The following is a 27019-nucleotide window of genomic DNA, read 5'->3' on the forward strand; positions in this document are numbered from 1 at the left end:
TCTTTCGCGATTATTTGTCGTAAAAAGTGTAAAGGAGATTCGTGTTTGTGTACAGTTTACAAGGTCAGTGACCTTGGAACCGCTATAAGGAGAGGAGGGCGCAGCACATGCGGTGAACGGTGGTAGCTCATCTTGCGGGAAAGCGATTTGACGTTTCTCCAGTATGCTATACAGCTTTCTAAACGACTGTTCGTAAATTGTATATATTTTTTTCGTTTTTTTTTCACGTTCACACACGCAGTGAGAACTTCATGCCGAAAAGATGTCTTTGCAAGTGCAGAACAATAACAGTTTGGAGTTTGTGACGAAGAGTCTTCTGGCCGGTGGTAAGTTATGATTTACATTGTCATTTATCTAGATTTTCTTCAAGATAACACTATATATATTAGCCCGCGATGTTCAAGTGTTCACATTGGCATCTTTCTCGGATAGTAAGAGTTGTAGATGGACTGTTTCGACGATGCAGTATGTTTATAAAAATATTTGTATCTTTCGTTTAGCGCGAAAATTCAATTGTGATGATATTGTCAAATTTTCAATGCTACCAAACATTGCCAAATTTGTTACACTATTTTTCATTGTATTTTCGTGAGAAGAACGATTGTCCATCTGGATCATTCAAGTACTGTCGTGACCATTAAAAATTCATTGAAAGAATGTAAAAATATATTTTCAAAACATGAAGGAATAAATTATAAACTTTGAATTGAGTTGCAAGCCCATGTAACTATTCGTATAGCCACCAAATCCATATAAAATTGAGAGTTGCATCTTCGTGTCAATAGATTAATTTTTTCTCAACAATTATGATAAATGTGATACCGATTCAGATTTTGCAGTAGTAGATGTAAAAATAATGACAATTTGAAATATCCAAAAATCTTGATTATAGTTGTAATTGTAGCAAATGATTATTTCTAAATTTCTTCCTAAATTAGAAACGAAGTTTTTATTATATAGTTAATTTTATTTTCTAAGCCATAATAAAACTGTTAAGGATGAAAGAACCTTTTTGTTCATATCAATAATGTCAATGAATCATCTCCTGAAAAATCTGTACATGTTGGAAATATTAGAAAATCAGTAGTTTTTAATTTTGTAACAGTTTCTTGAAACAATTGTAAAAAGAAGAAAATTTTGTGTTTGCAGCAATAGAAGCGCAAGTATAATTCTAAATAACATTGCTCAGAATTTCTACTACAGTTATGAATTTAGAATAATCTCTCAACGTTGAAATCATTCATTTTGTTAGTTACGTTAATATTCAAGGAATGCATATGATAATTATTCATGTAACTTGGTATAGGTGTTGCTGGCATGTGTTCAAAAACAGCAGTAGCTCCATTGGACAGAATAAAAATATTGTTACAAGCCCACAGCGTTCATTACAAACATCTAGGTGAGAATTGATTTGCTGACTCGCATCGGAGTTTCCGATGAATAGAAAAAACAATTATTTGTGTTGCGAGTAATACTTGATGGATTCTTATCTTAGGAGTTTTCTCTGGGTTGAAGGAAATAATAGAGCGTGAAAAATTCTTTGCGCTGTACAAAGGAAACTTTGCACAGATGATAAGAATTTTTCCTTACGCAGCGACCCAATTCACAGCGTTTGAGCTCTACAAAAAAGTAAGTTGGCGAAAGAAAACTTGGTGGAATGGATAGAAAAAAGAATGATAAGAAAATATTATAAAATCAAATGAAAAAGAAAATGAACCTGATTAAAGGCAAAAATTCACGTGATAAAAGTGAAAGCTGTTTCACAGTCGTTCAAACGATTGAATCTTCCCATTGTCTATTCATTTTCTAAAATGCTCGTTTGCAACGTGACGATGATGATTTAACAAAACTTATACTTTCAAAAGTTTTTCAGTGGCCTTTTTGGAAAGTACACCCACGTCGACAAATTTGTGGCAGGTTCTGGGGCAGGTGTGACCGCTGTATTGTTAACATATCCATTGGACACGATAAGAGCTCGTCTCGCTTTTCAAGTCACAGGAGAGCACGTTTACACAGGAATAGCTCACACAGCAATTACGATATTCAAAGATGTATGTATTGTTTCTTGCTTACGAACAAAAACAATATTCTCTTTCCGATCTCATAGAATTTTAAATTCGGTTGAGCAGCGGTAAATCTTCCATATCGATATCACGATAAAAATTCTGGTGGATTTCCGGTTACTCTTTTTTTTATCGTGAAAAGACGGTATTGTTGGACTTTGAATATCACGTCGAAGCTTCGTTCCATTCGTCGCTATCTCCCGTCTGTAGATTGCGAAACGAATGCCTTTATTTTCTTTTACATTTTCTCCCTGTTGACGAAAGATTGTTATACATTTTCCATCACTTGCCACATTCTTTATTGATATTTCTTGTTGCGATATACATCAATCATATTTTCTTTCAGGAGGGTGGACTGAGGGCCCTGTACCGAGGATTTTTACCCTCGATTATCGGCATGATCCCATACGCAGGATTTTCCTTCTATTCTTTTGAGAAATTGAAATATTTCTCGATGAGATACGCCCCGAATTTACTGTGCAGCGAATGCCCTAGAAATACTGGTGAGTTCTTTGTCCGTTTTTCGTAACGCCAGAAATATAACGCATGTGCTTTCTCGATCGTATACGAGATTGAAAACGACGAAAATCAATTTGACAAACGAAAATAATCAAGAATAATAATAAAATCAACAACAAAAAATGCCACGGTTTCGCATCTCTTTGCAATATTTAAGAGCTTTCATTACGACGAAGTTTACATATTATTCATATATGCATATACGGTACATATAAAATACATGAGACATTGCGCTCAACTTGATCTACCTCTGATTGTAAATTACGCAAATGTTTAGTTGGACAATAAAACTCGTTGTTTTTATATTGCAATTTAATATTGAAAATTACTTTTATAAATAGTCAAATCATTGACCATAATAAATAGAGAGAATTTGACATTAAATTCAGAAGATTGTGATGAAAATTGTTTACAAAAAGTCTTAAAAAATAGAAAATGCTTTCAAAAGTGCATGAAAATTATCAAAAAATTGTAAATCAATTGCAGAAGGTTCAGATGCAGATCGAAGTTGTAAGATGACTCATAAATAATTGTAACGTCAAGAAGAAAAATAAACACGTACAGATTATTTGACATTTTATCATTTCTTTTTTCCCTCTCTCTCTCTCTTTCTTAAAACAGGTGGATTGGTACTGACATTGCCAGCAAAATTGCTCTGCGGTGGAATCGCCGGTGCTGTAGCTCAAAGTTTTTCCTATCCCTTAGACGTCACCAGAAGGCGTATGCAATTAGCGATGATGGATCCAGCTACGCACAAATATGGGCAAGTTAAATAATCAGTGAAAATAAATTGAAATAACCGTTAAAATAAATTATTGTTCAAAATAAATAACGCAGAAATAAAATGAAAATTGCTGATGAGTATGTTTGGTTACTTCGTATCCGTTAGTCAGTTTCATTATTGGGAACAGTAAAAAATCTCCATAAGGTCGAAAATTTTGGTATTGCCTAATTTGGTTATAAATTGTTCGTTTTTACAGTTCTGGAATGCTGTCAACGATGAAGTTAATCTACGTGGAAAATGGAATAATAAAAGGCCTCTATCGAGGGATGAGCATCAATTATCTCCGTGCTATACCGATGGTGGCAGTCAGTTTTACGACTTACGAGATTATGAAACAACTTTTGAACTTGGATACAGGAATGAAGATTTCTTCCTGAGTACAAAATTTAGCACCGAATTACCAACTAAAAAAGCGAAGATACGTTCGTTCGATTTTGTAGTCGCAAAATGGTACGAAGATTTTTAGTATCTCCGGTAATCGCACACAGTTGGCAGAGAATTTAGTCAGAGGCTATGATTCGTGGGGACCTGTTGTCAATTGTTGCTAACAATAGTTCGATTTAGCTTATAAATCAATTTAACCTCTCGCTACTTCGAAACAGAATATTTTATTTATTTATTCCTATGATTCATTTCACTCATTTCATAGGTGAAAAGTGGAGTTTTTTGTCTTGTATGATTTGTATCGACTCGTGTTTCAAGATTTCGATGATGAGCTGTTTTAAAATCGATTATAATGTGATTGTAACGAGAGGATTTTGGGTATGAACTTTTGGGTATGTCTATAAAATACGATGCGGAACTTGTTGAACGAAAGACTGACGTTATTTTGTTCTTTTGGATCAATAGTAGTAATAATGAAAGAACACAAATTAACAACCAGATCAATCAATTAAACCGTTTATTTTAAAAAGCGCGGAAGTGATTTTGATGATGTTGCTCCATTGAGGTTTAGATTTCATGAAAAAATATTATTTGACGTAACGTTTCATGTATTTGGGACATTCCATTTCAATATGACCTACTTTCGACCTCAAGAATTCGAATATCACTTCGCCTTATGGCGCTACGTAAAAACAGTGGAATGTTATGTTTTCATCCTTTGACACGGTGCTTCGGCAACAGCTGTCATATTTTGTACAACGGAAAAACAATATTCTACTTTGAAAAATCGATTTCAATTATTAAAATGGTCATTCCGGAGAATTTTAAAGATCGAAATGAATAAAAATGGATATCGCTTCGTTCAAGACTCAGAATTGTTTCTGCTTGAACCAATATTTGTAACGAAGGATCGTCGTTTAGACTTGCTACTAGTGCAGTTGAAAATATCAAAAATTATTCATGTCGGAATGTATGATAAAATCTCGTAAAAAGAAATAATGGCTGAATTCATTTTCAAGGGAGCCAACTGTAGCTTTTTTGACGTTGAACGTCTCCTAGTTATAAAAATTTGTTCGTCGGCGAATGACTATCGATTGTAAAGTATTTTTATGTACAAACGGCAATGCACACACGTGCATTCAGCAGAAGTGAAATATACGAACGAATTGACGTTCATTCAGAAAATTTTTCGTACGTTCGAAATAAATAAGAAATTCAATGCCACGATGTTGTTGATGCCAAAATACTTGACGGATAAATGCCAAATTTTGTATAAATATCGCGAGACCCGGACACCAAAACAGACATCGTCGAGTCTTTTATTTTCTGGCACAATCCGTTATTCCCCCACTGCATTAGTCACAAAACCGTAGACAATGCGGATATGCGCTTTGTCGCGTGACGTCTCGGAGATATCTCGCAAACATGGCCCCAATGTTTGTTAAACGTTTAAATAAAGGAATAAAAAGAAAAGTAAAAATTTCACGTCTGGAATGTTTCACATCGCATGACTGTGTCACACTTTCACCGGAAACACGCTTCGTGATGAATCTAACAATACTTTCTTCAAGTTTTCGAGCGTGCTTTCTTTCTTTGAATTTTTCCATTCACATTCTGCCGTCCCCGTGACAATTTTCCAATTTCTATGGTGTTTTTGCTATTATTTCTACGCTCGAATGGACAGAAAAGTGTCACAAAATAATGAATGTCAAAAAAAAAAACAAAAACAAGTGAAATTGAATGAACAATCGATCCAAATACAATAATATTTATTCCAAGTTATTTTGTTGTTGTTGTTGTTTTTTTTTTTCAATAGAGCGACAGTAGTATCTAAGAGGACGAAGCCATTGTGGTAGCTTCGCAAACGAAATTTCGAGATGCATTAAGGACACATTTTATTGATCTCGAAAATCGATGCTTTGAAAAATTGCAAGCTGACCGTAGATCTGTTTTCGCGAATGCATGGGCATCGACACATTGGTCGATACGCGTAGAAACTTGATAAATTTTAGGCAGGAACAAGTGTGAAAAAGCTTCATCGGTCTGAAATACACGTAATGACAGTTCCCCATCTGTCTTGAAGGAATGACTTTTGTCCTCTTTTTTTTTTTTCGTTTTTCAAGATTGAGATATTTTAATAGCTATCCGATGATCGGACAGTGGCAGTTTGCAACGCAAGAAGAGTCGAAATATTCTTGCAGGCGATAAAAGTTATTCCATACAAATGGTTAATCACAATCATTGCTGCGATCGTTGATTGCAACTCCTTTCCCCGTTAATAAAAAGCCAATGAAACTATAGCTCAGAGTAAACCTGTTCACAAATGTTCGTCAGCTTGCTGTGATGTCGAAATTTCGTTAACGCAAATATAGAGGATAAAAAACGAAACAAAACGATTCCGTGGATAAAAATGGCGAAGATATTTTCACAACATCAAAACTAACTAAACGTTGTTTTCGACTCCGTTGATGTTCTACGAGTAATAAATTTACACTGGTTTTACAATAAAATATCTAAATTATTCGACAAAGGTAATACCAACGACTGAGATAAACGAAAGGAGGGTTTAATTGATTAAATAAATGTCAAATTTGAAAAATAATTGTCGGATATCAAAGCTAATTTGCTAATTGTGATTCCTTTCTTTTTCATACTCCTTTAAAATTCACTGTCTTAATCAATGGATTGAGATATTTGAAGAATACATTACATGTGGAGCCGATACAAAAATTCGTTCTCTAGCTTCTACGATTGGTGTGATTAATTTACGTACGAATGACACGGTTGTACCAAACTCAAGTTTCTTTTTTTTTTTTTTTTTTAATTTTAAAAACTATTTCTGTTTCTATAATTTTCTCATCTTTTCTCATATAATTTAGATAATGCACTTATTATGATATACGTTGATATGAAAGAAGAGAACGAAAGATCAAGCTAAACAAAAAAAAAAAGTAATACTCGGGCTGCATCACGAGAAAATCATCACCGGAAATGTTCGACTCAAAAGATGGTCCGGAAGCTTTGCTTGTCGCTACAATTTTTCGATTTACAGTTTTGATGAATTTCTATTCAGAAGTGAGCATCTTTACATTTCTCCTCTCAATTGGTCGTGTCGTATGTATATGTACATATATACAGATACACACACATACATACACACAACTATGACGAAAGCGAAATCTACGAGCACAAAAGTATGTTCGGTTTTTTCATCTCTTTAATTCAGTATGCATATATTCAATTTTTTTTCCATCCTTACTCCTACGAATACATCTGTACGTGTGTTTCTTTTTTCGGATGTTTTATGTATACAGCATCGGTATTTGTTAATTGTTGTCCCACCGTATCGACGATTCATTACGAATGATTTGACACAACACGTCAAGTTTTGGTTTGGCTTTTGCAATACATATTTAATTCTCACTTTTTTTTTGTAATTTTTTTTATTTTTTATTTACCAGAAGCATCTTTTTTTCTGTATTTGTTACTATGATTTGTTTGTTTCGTTTTCTTTTTCTCTTGTATACTTATTTTTATTAGTAAAAAGTTCGTCAGTATCGTAGTTGCAAATATTCGCGATTCAATAAACGTTCGGTACATTGTTTTGTTTTATTCTTCTTGAGGGAGAGTGCGTGTTTCATTCATTTTATTTTTGAGTTTGATGCAAAAGTGTGTTTCGCCTCCCACTGGTCATCGAATCTCTCTCGCAATGTATTTTTTTTTGTTTTATATTCATACATATTTATAATTATATTTATATATAATAATAATCAGATGAATGATTGAAAGAAAATTTTTGCCAGTTCTCCACAGCCCTTTAGATCTGAACTCGAAGATGAAAATAAGTTCGTCGTCTTGTCATGTCAACGCATTGGAATTCGAAGAATTTATACGCAGAACAGACGACGACGGAGACGATATTTAATAATGGGATTTCAGGACAAAAATCTTCATTAAATTTATTGGCTGATATCGTAAGGGAATTTGCGACAATTTCGTTCGTGTGCTTTTTTGTTCATTTTTCTCCCCCTCTGGAGTCTTTCCTCCGAGTAGTAATCGTGGTCCATTGAAGCTCTCTTGGTCAACCGAACCGAGGAATATTCGATAATAAATGAGTTTCAGCGATGCATTAATGAATTGGAATTCTTCGAAATACAAAAAAAAGTAATAAAAACGCCAAATTTTTACTGTCGTCTGCTTTCGTTTAATCGTATGGATTAACTCACTATTGCATCAAATCTACTTCTAATCACATTTCCTTTCAACAAAAAACTTGCGTGCTTCTCTTGTTGATTATGATTTCGAACTGACTCGAATGAGTTATCTCATGAAAAAGTTGGCTTTTTTGTTGTTTTCACACGATGGGCCCATTCAATGATGAATATAACACGGAACAAATAACGCTCGAGGAAAACCTTGTCCCATCCCTTTTTCTTCCTTTTAAGGTTTCTATGTTCGTAATAAATAAACTTTCATTGGAGTTTTCATTCGAAAAGATGATATCACCGCCATTGCGTTATAATACACGTCCGATAGACGGGATTCACTGTGTTCCATGCGTTTTTTTAACTGTTCTGTTTCTGTTTCTTTCTTTCTTCTTTCGTTCACTCTCACGATAATAAAAAATACAAGCAATAATGCCTTGGAAATGATGAAACTCAATGTCCTAGGTGAATTTAATCGGTACCGCGTGTGTACATTATTGTTTTTGCTCTTGTGTACAAGATGTGTTCTACAAAGACCGTGTATTGTGTATTTGTTTCGGTGTGTATGTTTGTACGTGTATGTAAGTGTATTTATATATTTGTTCGTATGCACACGGAGAGCATCTTAATCGTTAAATTTTCCAATGTTTTTTCTTCTCCTTTTTTTTTCCATTTTCTCGTTTTACTTTTCGCTCGGAGAAAGAGAGTCACTGTAAAGTGAGCCATGATATAATACTTGGGACTATATTATGGCGTGTAAGGGCAACTCAGGGAAAGGCCTTACACTCATGACGATCTTCTATTACAGGTATTATCTGTGTTTTTTCTTTTTCGTTTTTTTTTTTCATGTTCTGTGGCGACACTATAAAGCCAGGCATCGTTCCATTCCCCTACCTTAACAACTACCTCCTTCGGGGTTCTTTTTTGTTTTCTTCCGCTTCTCTTATCCGTCGACTCCTTACAGGAAGTAATCAGGTGTCCGTCTAGTTACGTGTGGCTCACCGCGCCGAGGTGCTGGATCAAACTGGAGGCTGCACGCAAATATCAATTAAATCGTTACAAAATTTTTTTAAGGTTTCTAATGATTTTCGAATATGTCTCTTCGTTCACACTCACAATGAATATTTCAGAGTATCATCCAATTCCATTATTGCGGCTTGGTTACCACAACGGTAACAATAATTGGGTGCCGAGAATATTGTTACGACGTTACGATCGTGACACCTGAAAATTAAAGGATTCATCATTATTATTAAAGATTTGTAGTAATTGAGTAATAGGATTTAGTCGATTTGAAAATTCGTTGAATACAATTTCGCTCTACATTATTTGGAGCAAAAAAACTAATCAAAATTATGTGCAGATAGAGCTCATAATTATTTTTACCAGTTGTAACCCTCCATGACCAGTTGATGAGCTCGCGACACAAGAGTCAGGCCGTTTGAGTGATTAAACGTTTCAGAAATGTCCTGACCGAATGTATAACCGGCACCACGTGGAGAAATTCCCCACCCTCCTCTGTCATCGGGATCGGACCACAAAAGATCGCACATGGGTCCCTGAAAGCAAAAAAATGCGAGTTTCGATTATTTTCAATTCGAGTGTCGTAACAGTTGATAAAAAAACTATATAGACCTCATGTGGCACTTCTTGAAGACGATCCAGCGCACGAATATGATCCAGCGTGTCGATCGATGGTGAGAGACCGCCGTGTAGACAGAATATTTGACCATCGACGAGCGCCGTTAATGGCAGATAATCGAATAAATCAGTAAAAAATTTCCACACGTTTGCGTTTCCGTATTTACGGAGACATTCATCGTAAAAACCGTAAACTTGAGTGATTTGTCTCGATTCATGATTGCCTCTCAGGATGGTTATTCTTTCGCGATATCGAACCTGGAAATTATGATTTGTTGAAAATTTTCAGTTTGACCATTGAACAGTGACGATATTCATTTTTTTCAAAGCGAACACTTTTTTTTCCAAAGTTACATACTGAAATTGAAGAATAGTGGATGGCATTTATGAAATCTTAGAATCATGATTTTTTGTAAATTTACCAAAGATTTAGAAAATTACTAATCTATGTGAACTATAAATATTAGAAATGGTACTAATTCAAGTGTTACATTTCAATTGAGACGCTATTGAAATTACAAATTGCAAAATTATTGTCAAAACGAATTGTAGTCAAACATCAAGTATTTGTAAATTTCACAAGAACTCCGATGATCATGGACTTAATATATGTCATAATATTACCTTCAGTGCAACAAGGAGAGTCACTGTTTCGACGGAGTAATAACCACGATCGACATAGTCGCCCATGAACAGGTAGTTTGTGTCTGGAGATTTGCCTCCTATTCGAAACAATTCCATCAAATCATGGAACTGACCATGAACATCGCCACACACGGTAACCGGACATTTCACTTCCTGTACATTGGACTCTTTGGCCAGAATTTCTTTAGCCTAAAATTGAAACAGGTAATAATTTTTTACTCAATCATAATTTTTCACCTGTACCAAATGAACTTTTAAGGTTTTTCAGTCTTTCATGATCTTTTCACAATTGGATGAGTTCTGAGAGTAATTTAATAAGGCTGATTTCAAGTGAATTAAAAAGTTATCCTTGATTTTGAAATCAATTACTTTTTTATTTGATTTGACAATTCAGAGAGAAAGTGATATTTGAAGTCTGGGAAAATTAATCAATACAAGACTACTCATCAACTCCTTGAAACATAACCTAGAAATCTTCAACCCTCATTCTTCATTTTTATGGCCCTCAATAAAAATTATTCATTCAGATGAATATTAAAAGAAAATTATTACTTTAGATTCTCAGCTATAGCTGCACCAATATAAATTCGTTAAAACGAACCTGAAATAAAAATATTTTATGGAGAGCTAATTTTTACAAGAAATGTTTTCTAATGTGGAAAAATTACTCATTTCACAAAATGAAAGCCCATAAAAAAATTATGGGCTTGGTAAGTAAAAAGTATTGATGCCAGAGTAAGATGGTTGATTTATGTGTACCGAAAGATAGATTTATTCTTTTCTTTTTGATTTATGGAATAATATTCCTACAAAGAACAATTAGATTAGATAAATGATAAAAGTTATCGAGAATGAATCATCCAACAGTTTTTTATGATACTAGAACTTGTAACTTTCCTTGAATAAGGAAAAATTTATTTCCAACTCACCTGAATGCAGTTATTTATGTTAAGATAATTTTTCATTTCCATAGTATCAGATGACATGGGAAAATGTGACTTTCCGAAAAAAATTTGGTTTTGCAAATATAGGCAATTATTGATACAACTGAGGAATCATAGAGCATATATTTTGAGGAACGTTGCCAACAATAAAAATTACATGTATTCATTATCTAAGCATTGGCATAAAAAAATTGCAAGGGAAATAAAAGTGTGAAATTGCTGAGATGCCTGGCGTGGATCATTAACATCGGAGGCGATGCAATGATGCAAGAGCAAGCACCTGAGAAAAACGTGTAAAATATTATTCTGAACTAATGAAAAACGAAGAGATGATAAAATAAATGACATAGCTGAAATTTCTGAATTTCGATAACCGATTTTTCCTCTTCCCCTACTCCTTCGGTATTTAACTTGCGAAAATTGAGTGGCTTTTTTTGCGAGAAATGAAACGACGCCCAATTTCTTGAAATTTTTGCCGAGTTTCCGGCACATTAAATTTAGGAAGCGTGTTTAAGATTTAAATATATATTTAGTTAAACAATTGAAACGAACGGTGAAGTAGCGATAATGATAAACGTGCTCAAATAGGAAAGAGGGGGTAATGGGAGTTGAAGGAGAGGGATGAAAATTGAAGCGGAGAAAAAAAGAACGCATTTGTAAACGATGTCGTTAAAGCGTATCCTCTGAAATTTTACGTACCTTGTCGCAGAGAGTTTTCACTTGGCTTTCTGTCAGTTGTTTGCAATCGTTTAACTGTTCTATCCACTGGTCAAGCTCCTTTAGTGACGCCTTTTCCTCCATTGTATAGATCTAAACAACGTTTTATGTATTCTCGACACCTTGTGTATTATTTTTTGTAAATCACTTGACGCATATAATACGGAAAAATACCGGGCTACCCTATCGGTTAAACTAAAAAATCATTCGATTTTTTTCGCTCCAGCAGCCTCCCAACACAAATATATATACCCCCAATTCCCCGAGTACACACTCACAAAATGGCCGACGCGAATAGCGCCTCTTACGGTGACGTCACACGCACTTCGCCGGAGAATTTTTACCGATGCGCGCGCAAACTATATATTACACACCTCCCCACTATTGTTTTTCATGTTCCTCAAAATCGGACTTGTATTATCGTAGGCGTGTACGCATTTGAGCAACAATCGAACTTGCCAAAAGAACGATTTCTAAACGATATTCAACCTCTGTATCAATCGTGATCGATCCAATAGTGTCGAAATTATAGTTTTTCATGCACTTGCAAATGCTACTCGTAGTACATGATTTCTCATTTAAATTGTACTTTGACAAGTTTTGTTTATCGTGCGATCCTGACGGCAAGTGTCGAACTAACGAATATGACACATGACTGCCTGGAATTTTGAAAAATCGAGCACTTGATATGTAATATACAAGTCAATCCTTCATTCGTTCGACGTACAAAAATTGTGATTACATTTCACGATGATTCAAAAAAATATAAGACTCAATGGATAGAATATCATTGAATCAAATTTTCATCCTCATAATGAGCAGAACAAATTCGTTGTTTGCAATGTTGAACGTATACGGGCATCGAATCATCCAAGAATCATCGAATTGGCCATATCCAATTGAACATCGTCGTAAGAAAAGTTCTCTGGATAATAAAAATGACGGAATGATTTTTTTAATTGGCAGAGAGCTCTGAGCAGTCTACGCCATCGTGAGAAAAAAACGAAACATTTCTTGATTCAATTCGGAGCGAAGGCGGGAAATTCGAGAATTCAGCAACGGAAAAAAATACCCCCTTGCGTCATCGTTTTATAAGTATGAAATCATAACTCAAAACTACCCAAATGACTGCACCTCTTTTTGAAATGTTTGAGATAAAGAAGGTTTACATAAATAATATAAAAAATGTGTCGACTCAACTGGATTTTATCGTATCTTGGAGCAAGGTGATATAAAATTATCTTTACCTGCGTCCTCAGTATAATACTTCGCGCGTGGACGTTCAGGGCCGGAGTTGCTTTGGTTGTGGACATTCGGACTTTGGCCATGTTTTTTTTTTATTTGAAATGTATTTATTAAATTGTAAGTATAGTCGCACAACAGCCGTTACACTCACGACTCAAAATCTTCCGCGACCGAGCGATCACTCGTAATGAGATTTAACCGTCAACACCGTATTTCATCGTATACAATACAAAGTAAATTTGACATTTTATACGAGTATTTACGAAGACACGAATGTACGGTTTGTATTTTGTTGTTGTTTCTGGGAAATGTCAATATCGACGCTATGTTCGCATTTGTTTTTAGTCTCTTGTTTTATGAAACACAAGCGAATCGAAAAATCGTGAGGCACTTATATCTTGGCTCGGTTAAATGGATAGTTCGATTACAGTTTTTTCAATTTTTTTTCTCTTTAACATCAATCGTGAGATGAAAATAGCATTATTGGGTACAAATTTATTATGTTATTCAAGTATTATTGTTATACTGGTATTAGCATCGATATTCACCATAAAACATCGATAGTTGTAGTTTCTTATTGTTAATTAAATTTATAGCTTTTACAGCTTCATTTTTCAATCTCTCATTTTATTTTTTGGAATAATGCATGTTCATCTGCAAAGAGTAGCGTCCAACTGTGTCAGCCAAGGAAGAAGCAGCTTTATTTTTCTCCTGTAATTTGGATCCTTTGCAATTGGGTTGTGCTCTAGATAAACCGTCTGCAACTTTTTGTTCGCAGCTAAACTCTCCACCGCCGTCCAATCCTCGATTTCATTGTTGTTGATCTGAAAATAGCGTTTGATTATAGAGTTTGTGGGCGTTTAAAAAATTTTGTCCATCGTCTTCTGAATATTTCTAGAATTCCTTAGCGAAGGGAGTGATAGAAGAAATATTATTTTTTTTGTTATTTACCCAAAATTCTTCTAGAGCACTCAAATGATCGATCCCCTCGATTTTCTTGATTCTGTTATTGGCGAGATCAAGCGTCGTCAGATCTGGACAGTTGGCTAGACCGTCGATACAACTCAGACCATTTTCTGACAAATACAATTGATCCAATTTTTCTAACGCTTCAAGATTTTCAATTTTAGTAATACGATTGCTCTGTAAACTTAGCAGTTGGAGGTTTTTAAGATTATCGAGATTTTGAATTTTTGTTATTTTGTTTTTGCCCATATACAAATTAGACAGATTTGTGAGGGTATCCAAATTTCTTATTTCACGAATTTTGTTGTCTCCCAATTCGAGACTCGTGAGATTTTTCAAATGACCGATTCTGTCTATTTCTGTTATTTTGTTGGAAGATAGAAAAAGCTTTTGGAGATTGGTTAGGTTTTCCAAACCTTCGATTTTTTTAATACGATTGAAAGACAAATCGAGAACTCTGAAACAAAAAACATTGAAATGTTACAAAATATTTAACATTCGTTTTGAAATAGGATATGCAAAGTTGTTTTTTTTTCAATTACTCTAAATTCAGTAAACAATCCAAGTTCTCTATGGTAGTTATTTGATTGTCGCGAAGTTCCAGCTCGACCAATGATCCAAGAGTATCAAGATTTTCAATTTTCTTGATTAAATTCCAGGTGAAGCATAATTTTTTAACTTTTGTTAATGGCTCCAAATTTTCCAGTTTTGTTAATCGTAAATGATTAAAGTCGAGTTCCTGCAATAAAAAACCAGATTGATTAAACAACGATTCAAAGTATTTTTGAAACAAAGAAAATCTGTGTCAGAATATTCACATGAAAATGCTACCACAATTAATGTCATGGACAAATAAAGTTTCTCCGTGAACTGGTGGTTAAGATCAAGTAGTGACAGAAAATATTAATACAAGCATATAAAATCGTAAACTTTAAGCAATTGATACCAAAGAAAAACAATCTCGGCGAAAAAAAAAAATGTCAAAGCTAAACACTGAACAAAAAATGAAATTTCATTGTTTTACGATGAAACGAACTCGATCATAAAAATTGAAGCCTTCAATAGCAAAATGGTTTGTAAAGAATGATAAAACGCACTTCACTTTCTGGATCTATGATGCAAATTTTTTCAGGTTCTTCAGTTTCAACATTTTCGTTTTCTGCTTCCATTTCGACAGAGGCTTCGCTTTTGTCGTCGTCAGCTGGAAGCACAGTAAATTCCGTGTTTTTCATAACCTCGATATTAAAATAGATCACCGGGTTTTAATTAATTTCCAGACTCCAGAATGTAACATTATCTTGTTTTTTAAATTACCGTTTTGTGACATGATGATACGTTGTCTGCAACCGTTTAAAACGTAAAGTAAGAAGAAAAAAAGGTGAACAATTTAAAAAAAGTAAATTTATCGTTATAGATTTATATTGTCGAGGGTTTATATCGATTTATTCGGTTCACTGGATGCGTAATTGTTGTCAAGGACTAATACTACTTTGTTTGGTAATATCGAATATATCCCGTGATATTCCGTTCGAACGAACAGCTTACAGCTTATTCTTATAGCTGTTGATAGTATTTGTCTATGAGCGTAAAATAACAGTAATAATGATAATAATGAATGATAACGTTATAGGCGACAGAAGCGCCGGCCGGCGGCCATTTTCGATAGCGTAAGATCGATTGCTGTCAATTTTCGATATTATTCGATATAAAATCTCGCAACAAAAGCTATGAGGGCGCCACTTTCCAGTCTCACAAATCCACCATCTTGCAATTTAACTCGACTTTTTTTTTATTCGTGGCGCGCGTGTCGTTTCCTCTCCGGTCTTTCTCGTTTAACGTATCGTTCGACGCGGATCGTTCGATCGAATCCGAAAACATCGAAGGGTTTTGAAGGTTGCACAAAAGTGCAAGATGAGCGAAACTCTTCAACTGAAGGGAACCCTTCGCGGCCACAATGGATGGGTCACCCAAATTGCAACAAATCCGAAACACCCGGAGATGATATTGTCCTCTTCACGTGGTGAGTAAAATCAACGTGTCCGCCATAGCTTTAATGGCGTATCCACGAGCCCCCTCTTTTTCAATGGCGATACTTCCGATATTATGCTTGCTAAAAAAATCCTCAAATTCAGACAGAAAACTCGGTATACCTTCGATCAGCGACGTTTCTTGATCGAGTATCAAAGTCCCGGTGCTTTCAAAGTGCTTCCGAAAAAGTCAAGCTTTCCCCGAACAAAACATCTTGATGCATGCGTTCTCTATTGTTTGAGCACTTATTTACTTATTAACTTTGTTCACGCGTCTCTGAATTAATTGATACTTCAATTGTGTTCATTTTAGTTATTTTTACAAAGTAGACACCTGTAACAACATAACCTTATACTCTGATAAACTTGATTAACAACATTAACCAGCACAGGCGACTTTCCAAGTTATTTTTCTAAAATTTCTTTTTTATAAGAAACAGTTCATTTCTATCAAACTGTTAAGTTTTTTTTCATCCCTATCCGATCGCAACCATTTTTATTACTTCACATAACAAATTTTCTGATCCTTATTTGTGCTGAGCTTGAAAATTATCATCAGGCTTTTAGGTATAAAAGTTTTTAGTTTTCCATTTTCAATTTATTAAGAAATGTTCAAAGTTTTAAAAATGTGCTTTAACAATATTATCTACTCAAACAAAGTACAATTAAGTATCGAATTGGTTAATCAAGGAAAGTTTTATCATGTGAAAAAGTTCAGTTGGAATTATGAAAATACTATCATACTTGATTCTATTTCGTAATAACTATCCTAAGTAATAAATTTCGCTAAATCAAAATCAAATTCATCCTGGATTCAAATCATGAATATCCAATTTTTTCTTCCCAGACAGGACTCTGATTGTATGGAAATTGACACGTGATGAAACAAATTACGGTATTCCCCAAAAGCGACTCCATGGTCATTCCCACTTCATCAGTGACGTTGTACTTTCTTCGGATGGTAATTACGCTCTCTCGGGATCTTGGGACAAGACTCTCCGTTTGTGGGATTTGCAAGCTGGTAGAACCACTAGGAGGTTCGAGGACCACACCAAGGTGTGATAGCATGTGCATTTGAGCCAAAAATTGTGATATAAACATTGAAGCAAATTAAACAGATGATAAAATTCTTGGCAACGAGGCTTTCTAAAATATTTCATTCCGAGTATTTCAAACAAAGTTTCACTATGAATTTCTATTAGAAAGAATCCTACTGAGCCAAAAATAGAAAAGCCCACTTCATACGTTTTCTTTTTTCATGTTTATCATACGAATTATGTAAGGACAAAACAAAGTCCTTTACACAATATAAAAAACGAATAACTCAAGACTTTTTTTCTAATTTCAGGATGTCTTGAGCGTTGCTTTCTCTGTAGACAATCGTCAAATCGTTTCCGGCTCTCGGGACAAAACCATCAAGTTATGGAATACCCTTGCTGAATGCAAGTACACCATCCAGGAGGAAGGACACAGCGACTGGGTCAGTTGCGTCCGTTTCTCACCGAACCACGCTAATCCAATAATCGTATCCGCTGGTTGGGATCGCGTTGTTAAGGTAAAATATTTTTGATTTAATGTTCGTAATTAAATCGTTATTTGCAGGGTGTCTGATGAATATTGATGTCAAAATGATTGAACAAATTTATTTATTATAAATATTATTTTCTATGTTGAACAGCCTATTTTTTTCTCTCAAATACATCATTCAAAACTCCATAGAGTGAAAATACTTAATATGAGTAAAAATGTTAGAACTACGAATCACTTTAAGCTGAAAATCCAGATTAGGATATCAATTTTTTAAATCGAGAATCTCCAAATTCACTAAATGAAATACTAAAAGAAAGCAGTTTTGGGTTAACACATTGAATTCTAGTCAAAATCATTGGACACTCCGATGATAGGAATGATTTTGATAATTTTTACATGATGCATAACCAAACAAAACCACGAATTCTATGAGTGTTGCGGATATGGGACTGAACAATCAATAGTTCCAGATTGAAGAAGCGAGTGGAGCTACATTGCCGTTCTGAATCATAATTTTTTTGCCACAGGTCTGGAACTTGACGAATTGCCGTCTAAAGATCAATCACAATGGACACGGAGGATACCTGAATACCGTCACCGTTTCGCCTGATGGTTCTCTGTGCGCGTCCGGTGGAAAGGTGAGAAAACAACGAGATTATAAATATTTAAAAAAAAAAAAAAAAAAAAAAAATGAAGTCTACGACTACGAAACATGATGCAAACATTGAAAAGTTAACGATCTCTATGAGTGTTTTTTACGGATATGGGTCTGAAGCGATGCAGCTTCATTTTAATATGAAAATCTGATTGCAAATCAGTGCTAATGTTTTTCGATCGGTTGTTTTTCCCATTTTCAGGACTGCAAAGCAATGCTGTGGGACTTGAACGACGGCAAACATCTCCACACGCTCGAGCACAACGACATTATTACCGCTCTGTGCTTCAGCCCCAATCGTTATTGGCTCTGTGCCGCGTTCGGACCTTGGATCAAGATCTGGGATCTTGAAAGCAAGGAAATGGTCGACGAACTCAAACCCGACGTTATTGTGCCCATGAACAACAAGGCTGAACCACCTCAGTGTTTGTCTTTGGCATGGTCTACAGACGGACAAACATTGTTTGCCGGATATTCCGACAACACTATTCGTGTGTGGCAAGTTTCTGTATCTTCCTGCCACTGAGTACTCTGTAAAGATGACCAAAAAAAAATACACAAAAAATTTTGAAATCTGTCATTTTTATCTACACCCCGCCGACTCTCCATTCTTGTAATAGCAAACATGCTTCCAACATTTTTTTGACTTTTGATGAATTTAAATATTCTCGGACTACACGCGTGCTGCATCTGAATATTTGAAATTTCGGGTATTTTATATTTTGAACAATCATAAATCGCAAAGTTGCTAGACAATCATTTTTTTTTTTTCATAATAAACGTGAATTATTCTTTTCATCGTAATTAAAAGTACAATGTAAGATAGGATTTTTCCTGTGTAACACATGGTAATTTTTGACAACTCATTCCGACTTAATCAAATGACAAGTTTCATGGTTTTTGCACTAGTTTATTTCTATACAAAGAGTTATTTTCAATATCGAAATCTTAATTACATAACTATAGTACAATTTGAGAGCTAGTCCGACCCGTAGTTACAAAATTCACTTTTGTTCGCCGATGGTCGCACCACCATTGATCTTCTGTTCAAACTTTTCAAACTCTTTGTTTGTGATTTTATCTGTTTCATCCTCGACTTGTTCAACACCCAGTACTTCAGGTATATAAAATTGCATCATATTTTGCACTCCATTTTTCAAAGTCACTACAGAACTCGGACAACTTGTACAGGAACCTTGCATCTTCAGTTTAACGATACCCTTCTCGAAGCCCTTTGAATCAATCTTTTATTAGCAATGGGAACACTTTGTACCATTTGAAATATTTCTCATTCTCATAAATACCATGTATACTATGTCACCACCATCCTCTTGGACTGTGGGACGAATCCTCGTGTCCAATAGTTCCTTTATCATTTGAACAACCTCGTCGTCATCTTCATTTATTTCTGTAATTTAATCGTTTCGTAAACTCCAGTTATTTTTGGCATTTAGGAATGAACAATTGTTATTCAGTATGAAAATTAAGCAAAAATTGAGAATCATTTGTAGTAGAGAAATGATTTTTTTGTACATTCCTCTTCATTTGTACCAGTTTTTCATAAAAAAAATTCCTAAATTAGCTCACGTGTATCGGAGGATGGTTGATCTTCTGACATGACAGGTAATCCACTAGCAAAAAAATCCATCACTGTAGCAAAAATTTCTGGTTTCAAAAGTTTCCATTCAACATCTTCATCAATTTTGGTAACCGTGATGAAATCGGGTCCAAAAAATATGGATTTGACACCTTCAATGCGAAAAAGCATTTTGGCGAGAGGAGAGCAATAAGCATCAGTTGCATTGGGAAAATCTTTAGTTTGACCTTCCTCAAGAACGGGAACTCCAGGTAAAAATTTAACGCTGTTTGGATTTGGTGTGTCCTGGGTTTGTATGAACATGCTACGCCTTGGTATTTGTATAGCAGGAATTTTATTTTTTACCGAGCACAATTGAGGTTGAAACCGTTCGGTTTTATAGTGGAGTTGTTTCGCATTATTGTTTACAATCCTACGAGATAAAAGAACTATGTTACTGAAAAAAAACTTAATGTAATGCAGAATCAACTAAAATTGAACGTTTGTGGAAGATAAAACATGATTTTTTATTGTCATGAATTCGGTGACAGCTTACTGTGTACATTGGCAACCAAAGAGTGATCTGCAGCTCAAAACTCGACAAGACATTAACGATCTCGTTAAAACTTTATCCATTCTTAATGTTTCTTGTAACTGTCAATACTGCGACTCATAACGTGTAGAAAACACGAATCTTTCTTTGCGAGGTTATGTTGGAGTTGCATTCATTGCGTTTTACAAAAATAAAAACAGCTGACTCGAGCGCTCCCTGTCGACGAAATAAGCACGCACGTTAAGAAGGAAGTATTGCATTGTATTGTTCTTGATATATAATTGGAATAAATCTCGTCCATAATTAATACGCACGAGCAAAGTCTCCGGAAATATGGATTCGTATCTGTTTCTGTCTCCGATGTACAAATAACGTGAAATTGAAAATAGGTGTTTGCCGAGATTCAGTTTCCCATAAAAGAATTAAAACGTTTTTTCGTTTCGTATTCAGAGATGTCACGACGTATCTGGAAAACTTATGTTTTATTTATCGACACAAACGTTGACATTGAGAGCTTCTTTTCGAATAAAAAAAAGTTTGACGTGGACATCTAAATTGCTAATATTCATTCCTAGTTTGACGAAACTGAAGGAACTCTGATTCACAAACAATCCACATCCAATTAACAAATATGATTTGGATATGCGGCGGCTTCAATTTATTATTGGAACTGATATGAGCTGACTGGCGTGCGTATATGACTAAGGTAAGAATTCGATGTGAAGTATTTAACTGGATTTTTCCCTATATCTTCCACGTTTATTCTAATTGTGTACATTTTTATTTCGATATACCTTGGCCAGCACAGGTGCCGTCAATTTTTCCGTGCGGCTTCGCGTTCGTTCCTCTTTTTCCTGCTCCTGTTTTATCGTGCCGACGAATTTCGAGTAAATCGTTCCTCGCGTCAGTGATTTTATACTCTCGCGTGAAAGAACTGGCGTAATTAACGCAGCCAGCGGAGTTTTTTCTCGTATTAAACCTGAGTTCGAAATATTCAATAAAAAAATGGTTCATCGTTAGTTTTTACAAAAATATAATGAACTCGCACGTGTTACGTACTTAAAAAATTTATAACTAAGACACGAATAAATTGTACTGTTTTTTAATTTCAAACATTCCGAATATTTTACCCTCATTGTTGATCCGCCGGTTTTTCAGAGCAGCGCACATCCTCCCAACCAGAATCCTCTGCGAATTAGTCATTCGTCTGAGAATAACGCGATCAGGATCCGCATAATTAACGTCTGTCCCACTTTTCTGAGGCTATTAAAAACAAAAACCAGAGTACGAATAAACACTGAAAATCAAAATGGTCTCGCTGACTTTTTATACTTCCTTTGTCCTCGAAATGGAAGAGAACTCACCTTGGGCGCAAATTTCTCGTTCGTCAAGGTCGCTCTAACGGTTTTTGTTATTTTTTTTTCCGTTTCCTCGGTTCCTTGCGTCACAGCAGGTCTCGAGTCAGTGACAAGGGGGTCATAACGATGGTTCGAAATCGACGAAATTGACTGGTAATCTTGGCTCTCAAAATTTTTTCGATCGTACAGTTTTGTTATTTCGTTTCCATTTTGTTCCACAGTTTCCACGTTGGGCATGCCATCGTCACTTTCGAGTGCTGATATTTCGTCATTAATATTATAACTGGTGCCAGAAAAATAGAAGCACGATTAAAATTATGTTTTTCGTCATTACTGTGGATTTTTTTCTGGCGTTTCGAGTGCAAATGAGAGAAATCACGGAGTTCATAAGAAAATAGAATTTACCGATTGCTCCCTCGAACGCAAACGTTTGTCCGGCTCGAAATGGTTTTTCCAAGCTTGCGGAGAACGTTGTCCCGGATTTGTCCAACGAAAAATTCGAGGCAGGACGAGGGAGGGAGCTCCAAGGTCAGGGCGATGAGTTCATTCGCGATGGAGGCTTCGAGCCTCGACTCGATCTCGTCGACGGCGGTAGCTCGTGAAAGGACGAAGCTTTCCGGCGAGGTTACGAGGGGCTGTTGGAGCAGGCTTTCGACGAAGTACTGCATATCGGTGCGTTGAAGAATGTCCCGAATTTTATTCGGATCTCCGGAGATCTCGATGATTTTTCGCACCTTTTGTGGATTGACGCGCTTCAGGACTTCGAGAACGGAGTGGACGAGCGCTTGGATTTGGCTGTTGACGAGAATATCGACGACTCGAAATTCTTGGTTCTTCAGGGCGAAGCTCCTCAGCGGGCTATTAAGGTAGACGCTCCTCCGGTATTTGAGCGTTTTTCGTTGACGAGGGCTGCCCCCGGCGAGGTCGAACGAGCTCGAGGACGAGACGGATCCCCGATCCCGTTGGAATCGGCGCGAGTCGAGCTCCTCGTAGCCGCTCTTCGAGCTCGAACTACGGAGCATCGTACAGCTCGGTTTTATCGTCGTCAGCTCGTTCCTGCTTCTCGGCCGGTTCACCGAGCCCACATTTTTCACGGAGTCGACATTTTTCCAAGGCTTTTGCCTGAGCATCGTCAGACTCCGATCGATTTTCGTATCCGACCGAAAACTCGGGAAACTTGTCACCGAAACGGCGGGCTCCTCGGCCTCCTCCCGCTCGCTTCGCAAATCGCCGGCGATCCCTCCTTCGTTGAAGGCGCGCGCCGAGCGAGGATCCTTCGAGAATGAAGCACCGACTTTCGACCGATCGGAATAAGCTCCGAGCACCGCGCAAACGTGGGCCGGAATCATCGGCGCTCTCCTCGCTCCTTCGACCGCCTCGGAGCGAGCGCTCAGGGCCTGGAGGACCTCGGCGTTGTCGCGGGCCCCGCTCGAGCAGCACCTCCGCTCCAATCCGGACGATCCGGACTCGCCGAGATTCGAGTCGACGTCGATTACGTAGCAGGGCAAAAAAGCGTTCCAGGCTCCGCTCAGTCGGCCATCGGTGTCCGGAGCTTCGGTCGGGCAAAAAGCATTTATTAAGGAGGGTGGCTAGGGACGATACAATGTTGCCATGCTAAACCATGTAAAATACATTAAAAATTTCAAAATGATAAGAATTTTATAAAATTTGGTGAACATATTCTTTAGTGTCAAATTTGACAATACAATTTTTTAAAGATTTTTCTTCTGTACAGTTATCGAGTAATTGATCAATAAAGTTCACGTGTATAAGCATAGCGTTTCCATATATATAGGTATACATTCCGGGCATAAGAAATCTGCTTTAATGCGTAATTACTCGATAACTAAGCAGAAGAAAATTTTGAAAAAAATTGTGTCTTTGCACTTGATGTTGAAGAACATTATCACCAAATTTGATCAATTTCTTATCAATTTGACGAACGTAGCCACCCTCCTTAAGGAGGGTGGCTAGGGACGATACAATGTTGCCATGCTAAACCATGTAAAATACATTAAAAATTTTAAAATGATAAGAATTTAATAAAATTTCGTGAACATATTCTTTAGAGTTAAATTTGACAATACAAATTTTTAAAGATTTTTCTTCTGTACGTTTCATAAGAAATCTGCTTTAATGCGTAATTACTCGATAACTGAGCAGAAGAAAATTTTGAAAAAAATTGTGTCTTCGCACTTGATGTTGAAGAACATTATCGCCAAATTTGATCAATTTCTTATCAATTTGACGAACGTAGCCACCCTCCTTAAGGATATATTGCACAGGCGATACAATGTTGCCATGCTAAACCATGCTAAAAACATAAAAAAATTCAAAATGATGAGAATTTTATAAAATTTGGTGAACATATTCTTTAGTGCCAAATTTGACAATACAATTTTTTAAAGATTTTTCTTCTGTACAGTTATCGAGTAATTGATCACTAAAGTTCACGTGTATAAGCATAGCGTTTCCATATATATAGGTATACATTCCGGGCATAAGAAATCTGCTTTAATGCGTAATTACTCGATAACTAAACAGAAGAAAATTTTGAAAAAATTTGTGTTTTCGCACTTGATGTTGAAGAACATTATCACCAAATTTGATCAATTTCTAATTATTTCGACTTTTGTATCATTCACCCTTAACCGGTTTACTGGTATTGGATCATATATGTACAAAAAAAAGTCGGGCCCATTCTAGTTTTGTATCATATGTCTACATATTGAAATAACTTTATCAATTTTCAACCGATTTCAACAAAAATTGGTATACAATGGTTTTTTGGGTCGCTGAGTCGATTTTTCAACTTAATTTTCACCTGACTACCCTTGGAAATGGGGAAAATCGAAGGTTGACGGTGAGATTTTTCGTTTTTTCAATGGATTTTCATGCTTTATGACATGGAAATTTTTAGTTATTTAGCACACTGGACTCTTTCATCGAAATCAAACGAAATTCGCTACCCCCCAAAAATGTGAAAAATAAGGGGGTTCAGGGTGAAATTTTAAAATTTTTCACTGCGAAAATTTCATGCTTTATCGCATGAAAATTCCAACTTTTTCAGAATACAAGACGCTTTTATCGAAATAAAACAAAATTCACTACCCCCAAAGGGGTGAAAAATCAGGCTCGCGGGTGAAGTTTTCATATTATTTTCTTGCTAAGTTTGGAAATGTAATCGGGAACCTCGAAAAGCCTCAGAAATAAATTATCGTGATTTTCGGTAACATATTATTGGTTCGTAGCGCAGTTTTGGCACAAAAACTGGAAAAAAGCTCACCGCAGTCAACCGGTTAAGCCTCTGAGCGTCGAATTATTTTTCATATTCCTACGTACGTTCCAAGCCAAAACGAACTTTTTTATAAAGATTTTTCTCTTCGACGTTTGCCGTCGTTTCAAAAGAGCCTCGAATACTCCGGCGCTGAGAGAATTCGACAAAATTATTTCCTCAACGCACCTAAAAAAACTCTAGCCCTCTCGGAGCGCTTGTCGCTTCCGCGCAACACGGCGCTTCCTCCCGAATCGGCGCTGCGCGCTATTCCGAAGCTAATACCATTTATTCGAGCTGCTACACTCGTCGCTAAATTTTCCTCATTTTTATTTATCTATTTTTCCCGCCACCCAACATTCAAACTCGTCAAATGAGTTGGTAAACTAGAAAGTATCACGGAGAGACTTTTATAGCAAAAATTACTATTTTTTTTATAGCAACGTCGGATCACATCGATATTATCATAATAAGCGTTACAGAGTGTGTCAAATAATGCAAAAGTTTGGGGAACCATTGCCACAGTTGATAGTAAATAACGCGCTGTACAACATAAAAAATTAACGCCGAGCGAATTTTCATCAAAAACATAGTAAATAATGAAATGATTCGATGAAAATTTAAGAGATAATATAATACGAAAAATTGCATAGTTTCGTATTTTCCTTTTTACCGCACTGAATTTGGCTCGATAACGTTGCGAGTATATGAAAATGAACTAGTGGCGCATAGAAAAATTTCTCAAGGCGAATCGCTTCGCTCGTAAGCGCCGGACTTTGTCAAGTGAATCTTCGTCGAAAAGTAAATTTACTGCGTTTCGGACGGTGCGACTGAACAACGATACAAACATATTCGACATTTCACCAATTTGTCCAGTCGAATTGACCAATTTTTAAAATTTCGCCAAAGACGCGAGTGGCATTCGGATATATCGATGGATATAAATTTAGCCTGCCGTGCATAGTTAAATTTGAGAGAACTGCTTTCGGTATTAAAATTACTGTGCGCGTACTTTGGTGAAATGTAATAGAACGGCGATAACCAGCAAAAGCGTTGCTACAAAACATGGAAAATTTTCCTTCAACGCGAAACAGGCCCGAGGGGGTTACCAAAGTTTCGGTTCGATGCATAAAAAATGGTCTCGCAACAGTTTTGTTGAATGAGCGAATTTCATACGAATGCTTTTTCTGTGCAGCTTCGCGGACGATCGTTAATTAAATTCGAGGGCCAAATTGGCTCTAATTCGATGCAAGCTTTCATAATAAAGTAAGTTATTAAATGATTCACCTCAAAGAAATCAAACCTCTATGAAAGCGTGACGAGAGCCGAGTATCGGACTGCGGAAGTCGATCGACCTCGTAATTCGTCGTATAAGCAGCGAGAAGATGGAGGCATACGAGTTTTTCCACGTCCAATTCGCGCTCGGTGAAGAGCATTGCTTTCACGAATTCGTAGGAATCGTCCGAGTCGAGTGTCCCCTGCTCCGGAGCCGATGAGACCGGGCCACTCTCTTTTATCGCGCCGTTCGAGTGATAGCAGAATCCTGGATTGTGGCTCTCGTACATTCGAACGTCGATAGCCTGCGTCAAGTTCCGTTCAACTTTTATTACCGCGCACGCGTTCGCTCGCTGCCTTTTTATAGTAATCGATGCAACGCATTCGCATTCGTTTTCTCTCATTTATTTCGCGAAACAACGACGAACATAAGAAACTTTGTACGCGCGCGACGTTTACGCAAATTCGTTTTCGAATAAATTTTCGTCCCTTTCCAAAGATTCCACAGGAATAAAATCCCCAACGAAACCAACGAAAAGGATCCCGAAGAGGAATCCCAAAGGAGAATTCCAGTTTGAGGAATAATACCGAAGCCGCTTTTACCAGCTCGGTTCCCCCACGCGAGCAGAAAACCATTAAACTATTACACGAAGACGCA

The 27019-nt window shown here is 36.3% G+C and overlaps 6 protein-coding genes across 11 annotated transcripts; 2 read left to right on the forward strand and 4 right to left on the reverse strand.

The window, feature by feature from the left end:
* Positions 1 to 19: 19 nt before the first annotated feature.
* Positions 20 to 6352, forward strand: LOC122411526 (graves disease carrier protein-like). Of its 2 annotated transcripts, XM_043420402.1 has the most exons (8): positions 20 to 161; positions 242 to 326; positions 1307 to 1399; positions 1496 to 1629; positions 1866 to 2051; positions 2410 to 2566; positions 3204 to 3345; positions 3563 to 6352. In XM_043420402.1, the coding sequence occupies exons 2-8, from the start codon at positions 263 to 265 to the stop codon at positions 3741 to 3743; spliced, it is 957 nt and encodes a 318-aa protein (XP_043276337.1). In that variant the 5' UTR covers positions 20 to 161; positions 242 to 262; the 3' UTR covers positions 3744 to 6352. The 2 variants fall into 2 exon arrangements, with proteins under 2 accessions (XP_043276337.1, XP_043276336.1); XM_043420401.1 differs by lacking the exons at positions 20 to 161; positions 242 to 326 and adding an exon at positions 381 to 465.
* Positions 2346 to 13762, reverse strand: mts (protein phosphatase 2 catalytic subunit mts). 4 transcript variants are annotated; one of them, XR_006261166.1, is made up of 8 exons: positions 13150 to 13761; positions 11885 to 11995; positions 10221 to 10430; positions 9591 to 9854; positions 9342 to 9514; positions 9072 to 9179; positions 8850 to 8986; positions 2346 to 3329 (listed from the first exon to the last, which is right to left on the reverse strand). XR_006261166.1 is itself a non-coding variant. In XM_043420397.1 (7 exons), exons 1-7 carry the CDS (start codon positions 13228 to 13230, stop codon positions 8914 to 8916), a joined length of 1020 nt encoding a protein of 339 aa, XP_043276332.1. In that variant the 5' UTR covers positions 13231 to 13762; the 3' UTR covers positions 6950 to 8913. The 4 variants fall into 4 exon arrangements, 1 of the variants encoding a protein (XP_043276332.1); XR_006261168.1 differs by lacking the exon at positions 13150 to 13761 and adding an exon at positions 12077 to 12225; XR_006261167.1 differs by lacking the exon at positions 13150 to 13761 and having other exon boundaries at positions 11885 to 12174.
* Positions 13754 to 15704, reverse strand: sds22 (protein phosphatase 1 regulatory subunit sds22). Of its 2 annotated transcripts, XM_043420400.1 has the most exons (5): positions 15428 to 15704; positions 15211 to 15314; positions 14656 to 14852; positions 14099 to 14570; positions 13754 to 13971 (listed from the first exon to the last, which is right to left on the reverse strand). In XM_043420400.1, exons 1-5 carry the CDS (start codon positions 15438 to 15440, stop codon positions 13798 to 13800), a joined length of 960 nt encoding a protein of 319 aa, XP_043276335.1. In that variant the 5' UTR covers positions 15441 to 15704; the 3' UTR covers positions 13754 to 13797. The 2 variants fall into 2 exon arrangements, with proteins under 2 accessions (XP_043276335.1, XP_043276334.1); XM_043420399.1 differs by lacking the exon at positions 15428 to 15704 and having other exon boundaries at positions 15211 to 15345.
* Positions 15705 to 15926: 222 nt separating this feature from the next.
* On the forward strand, positions 15927 to 18898 carry Rack1 (Receptor of activated protein kinase C 1). The gene is made up of 5 exons (XM_043420403.1): positions 15927 to 16133; positions 16988 to 17196; positions 17489 to 17695; positions 18198 to 18308; positions 18528 to 18898. Exons 1-5 carry the CDS (start codon positions 16025 to 16027, stop codon positions 18849 to 18851), a joined length of 960 nt encoding a protein of 319 aa, XP_043276338.1. The 5' UTR covers positions 15927 to 16024; the 3' UTR covers positions 18852 to 18898.
* A 321-nt stretch (positions 18899 to 19219) lies between these two features.
* LOC122411528 (NFU1 iron-sulfur cluster scaffold homolog, mitochondrial-like) lies at positions 19220 to 20663 on the reverse strand. The gene is made up of 4 exons (XM_043420404.1): positions 20458 to 20663; positions 19913 to 20334; positions 19630 to 19733; positions 19220 to 19557 (listed from the first exon to the last, which is right to left on the reverse strand). Exons 1-4 carry the CDS (start codon positions 20535 to 20537, stop codon positions 19330 to 19332), a joined length of 834 nt encoding a protein of 277 aa, XP_043276339.1. The 5' UTR covers positions 20538 to 20663; the 3' UTR covers positions 19220 to 19329.
* LOC122411530 (uncharacterized) lies at positions 20555 to 26657 on the reverse strand. The gene is given in 8 exon segments (XM_043420407.1): positions 20555 to 20670; positions 20769 to 20920; positions 21249 to 21433; positions 21585 to 21717; positions 21819 to 22095; positions 22218 to 23290; positions 23292 to 23364; positions 26374 to 26657. Coding segments are annotated over 7 exon segments (2082 nt in total). The 5' UTR covers positions 26652 to 26657; the 3' UTR covers positions 20555 to 20670; positions 20769 to 20857.
* Positions 26658 to 27019: the final 362 nt, after the last annotated feature.

The sequence above is a fragment of the Venturia canescens genome, chromosome 5 (assembly GCF_019457755.1).
Source record: "Venturia canescens isolate UGA chromosome 5, ASM1945775v1, whole genome shotgun sequence".
NCBI lineage: Eukaryota > Metazoa > Arthropoda > Insecta > Hymenoptera > Ichneumonidae > Venturia > Venturia canescens.

What these genes read in the sequence shown, in the direction of transcription:
- LOC122411526 (XM_043420401.1), top strand. Translation starts at nt 396, where the DNA reads ATGTTCAAGTGTTCACATTGGCATCTTTCTCGGATAGTAAGAGTTGTA. An exon ending in TGGACTGTTTCGACGATGCA is followed by an intron (nt 466 to 1,306) that starts GTATGTTTATAA and finishes AACTTGGTATAG; the next exon opens with GTGTTGCTGGCATGTGTTCA. An exon ending in CGAATGCCCTAGAAATACTG is followed by an intron (nt 2,567 to 3,203) that starts GTGAGTTCTTTG and finishes TTCTTAAAACAG; the next exon opens with GTGGATTGGTACTGACATTG.
- mts (XM_043420397.1), bottom strand. Translation starts at nt 13,230, where the DNA reads ATGGCCAAAGTCCGAATGTCCACAACCAAAGCAACTCCGGCCCTGAAC. An exon ending in GTATTATACTGAGGACGCAG is followed by an intron (nt 11,996 to 13,149) that starts GTAAAGATAATT and finishes AACGTTGTTTAG; the next exon opens with ATCTATACAATGGAGGAAAA. An exon ending in GTCATGGAGGGTTACAACTG is followed by an intron (nt 9,180 to 9,341) that starts GTAAAAATAATT and finishes TTTAATTTTCAG; the next exon opens with GTGTCACGATCGTAACGTCG.
- sds22 (XM_043420399.1), bottom strand. Translation starts at nt 15,345, where the DNA reads ATGAAAAACACGGAATTTACTGTGCTTCCAGCTGACGACGACAAAAGC. An exon ending in GATTGTTTACTGAATTTAGA is followed by an intron (nt 14,571 to 14,655) that starts GTAATTGAAAAA and finishes TTTTTGTTTCAG; the next exon opens with AGTTCTCGATTTGTCTTTCA. An exon ending in GTGCTCTAGAAGAATTTTGG is followed by an intron (nt 13,972 to 14,098) that starts GTAAATAACAAA and finishes CGCTATTTTCAG; the next exon opens with ATCAACAACAATGAAATCGA.
- Rack1 (XM_043420403.1), top strand. Translation starts at nt 16,025, where the DNA reads ATGAGCGAAACTCTTCAACTGAAGGGAACCCTTCGCGGCCACAATGGA. An exon ending in GGTTCGAGGACCACACCAAG is followed by an intron (nt 17,197 to 17,488) that starts GTGTGATAGCAT and finishes TTCTAATTTCAG; the next exon opens with GATGTCTTGAGCGTTGCTTT. An exon ending in TGTGCGCGTCCGGTGGAAAG is followed by an intron (nt 18,309 to 18,527) that starts GTGAGAAAACAA and finishes TCCCATTTTCAG; the next exon opens with GACTGCAAAGCAATGCTGTG.
- LOC122411528 (XM_043420404.1), bottom strand. Translation starts at nt 20,537, where the DNA reads ATGGATAAAGTTTTAACGAGATCGTTAATGTCTTGTCGAGTTTTGAGC. An exon ending in TCAACCATCCTCCGATACAC is followed by an intron (nt 19,734 to 19,912) that starts GTGAGCTAATTT and finishes ATTAAATTACAG; the next exon opens with AAATAAATGAAGATGACGAC. An exon ending in GTGGTGACATAGTATACATG is followed by an intron (nt 19,558 to 19,629) that starts GTATTTATGAGA and finishes ATTGATTCAAAG; the next exon opens with GGCTTCGAGAAGGGTATCGT.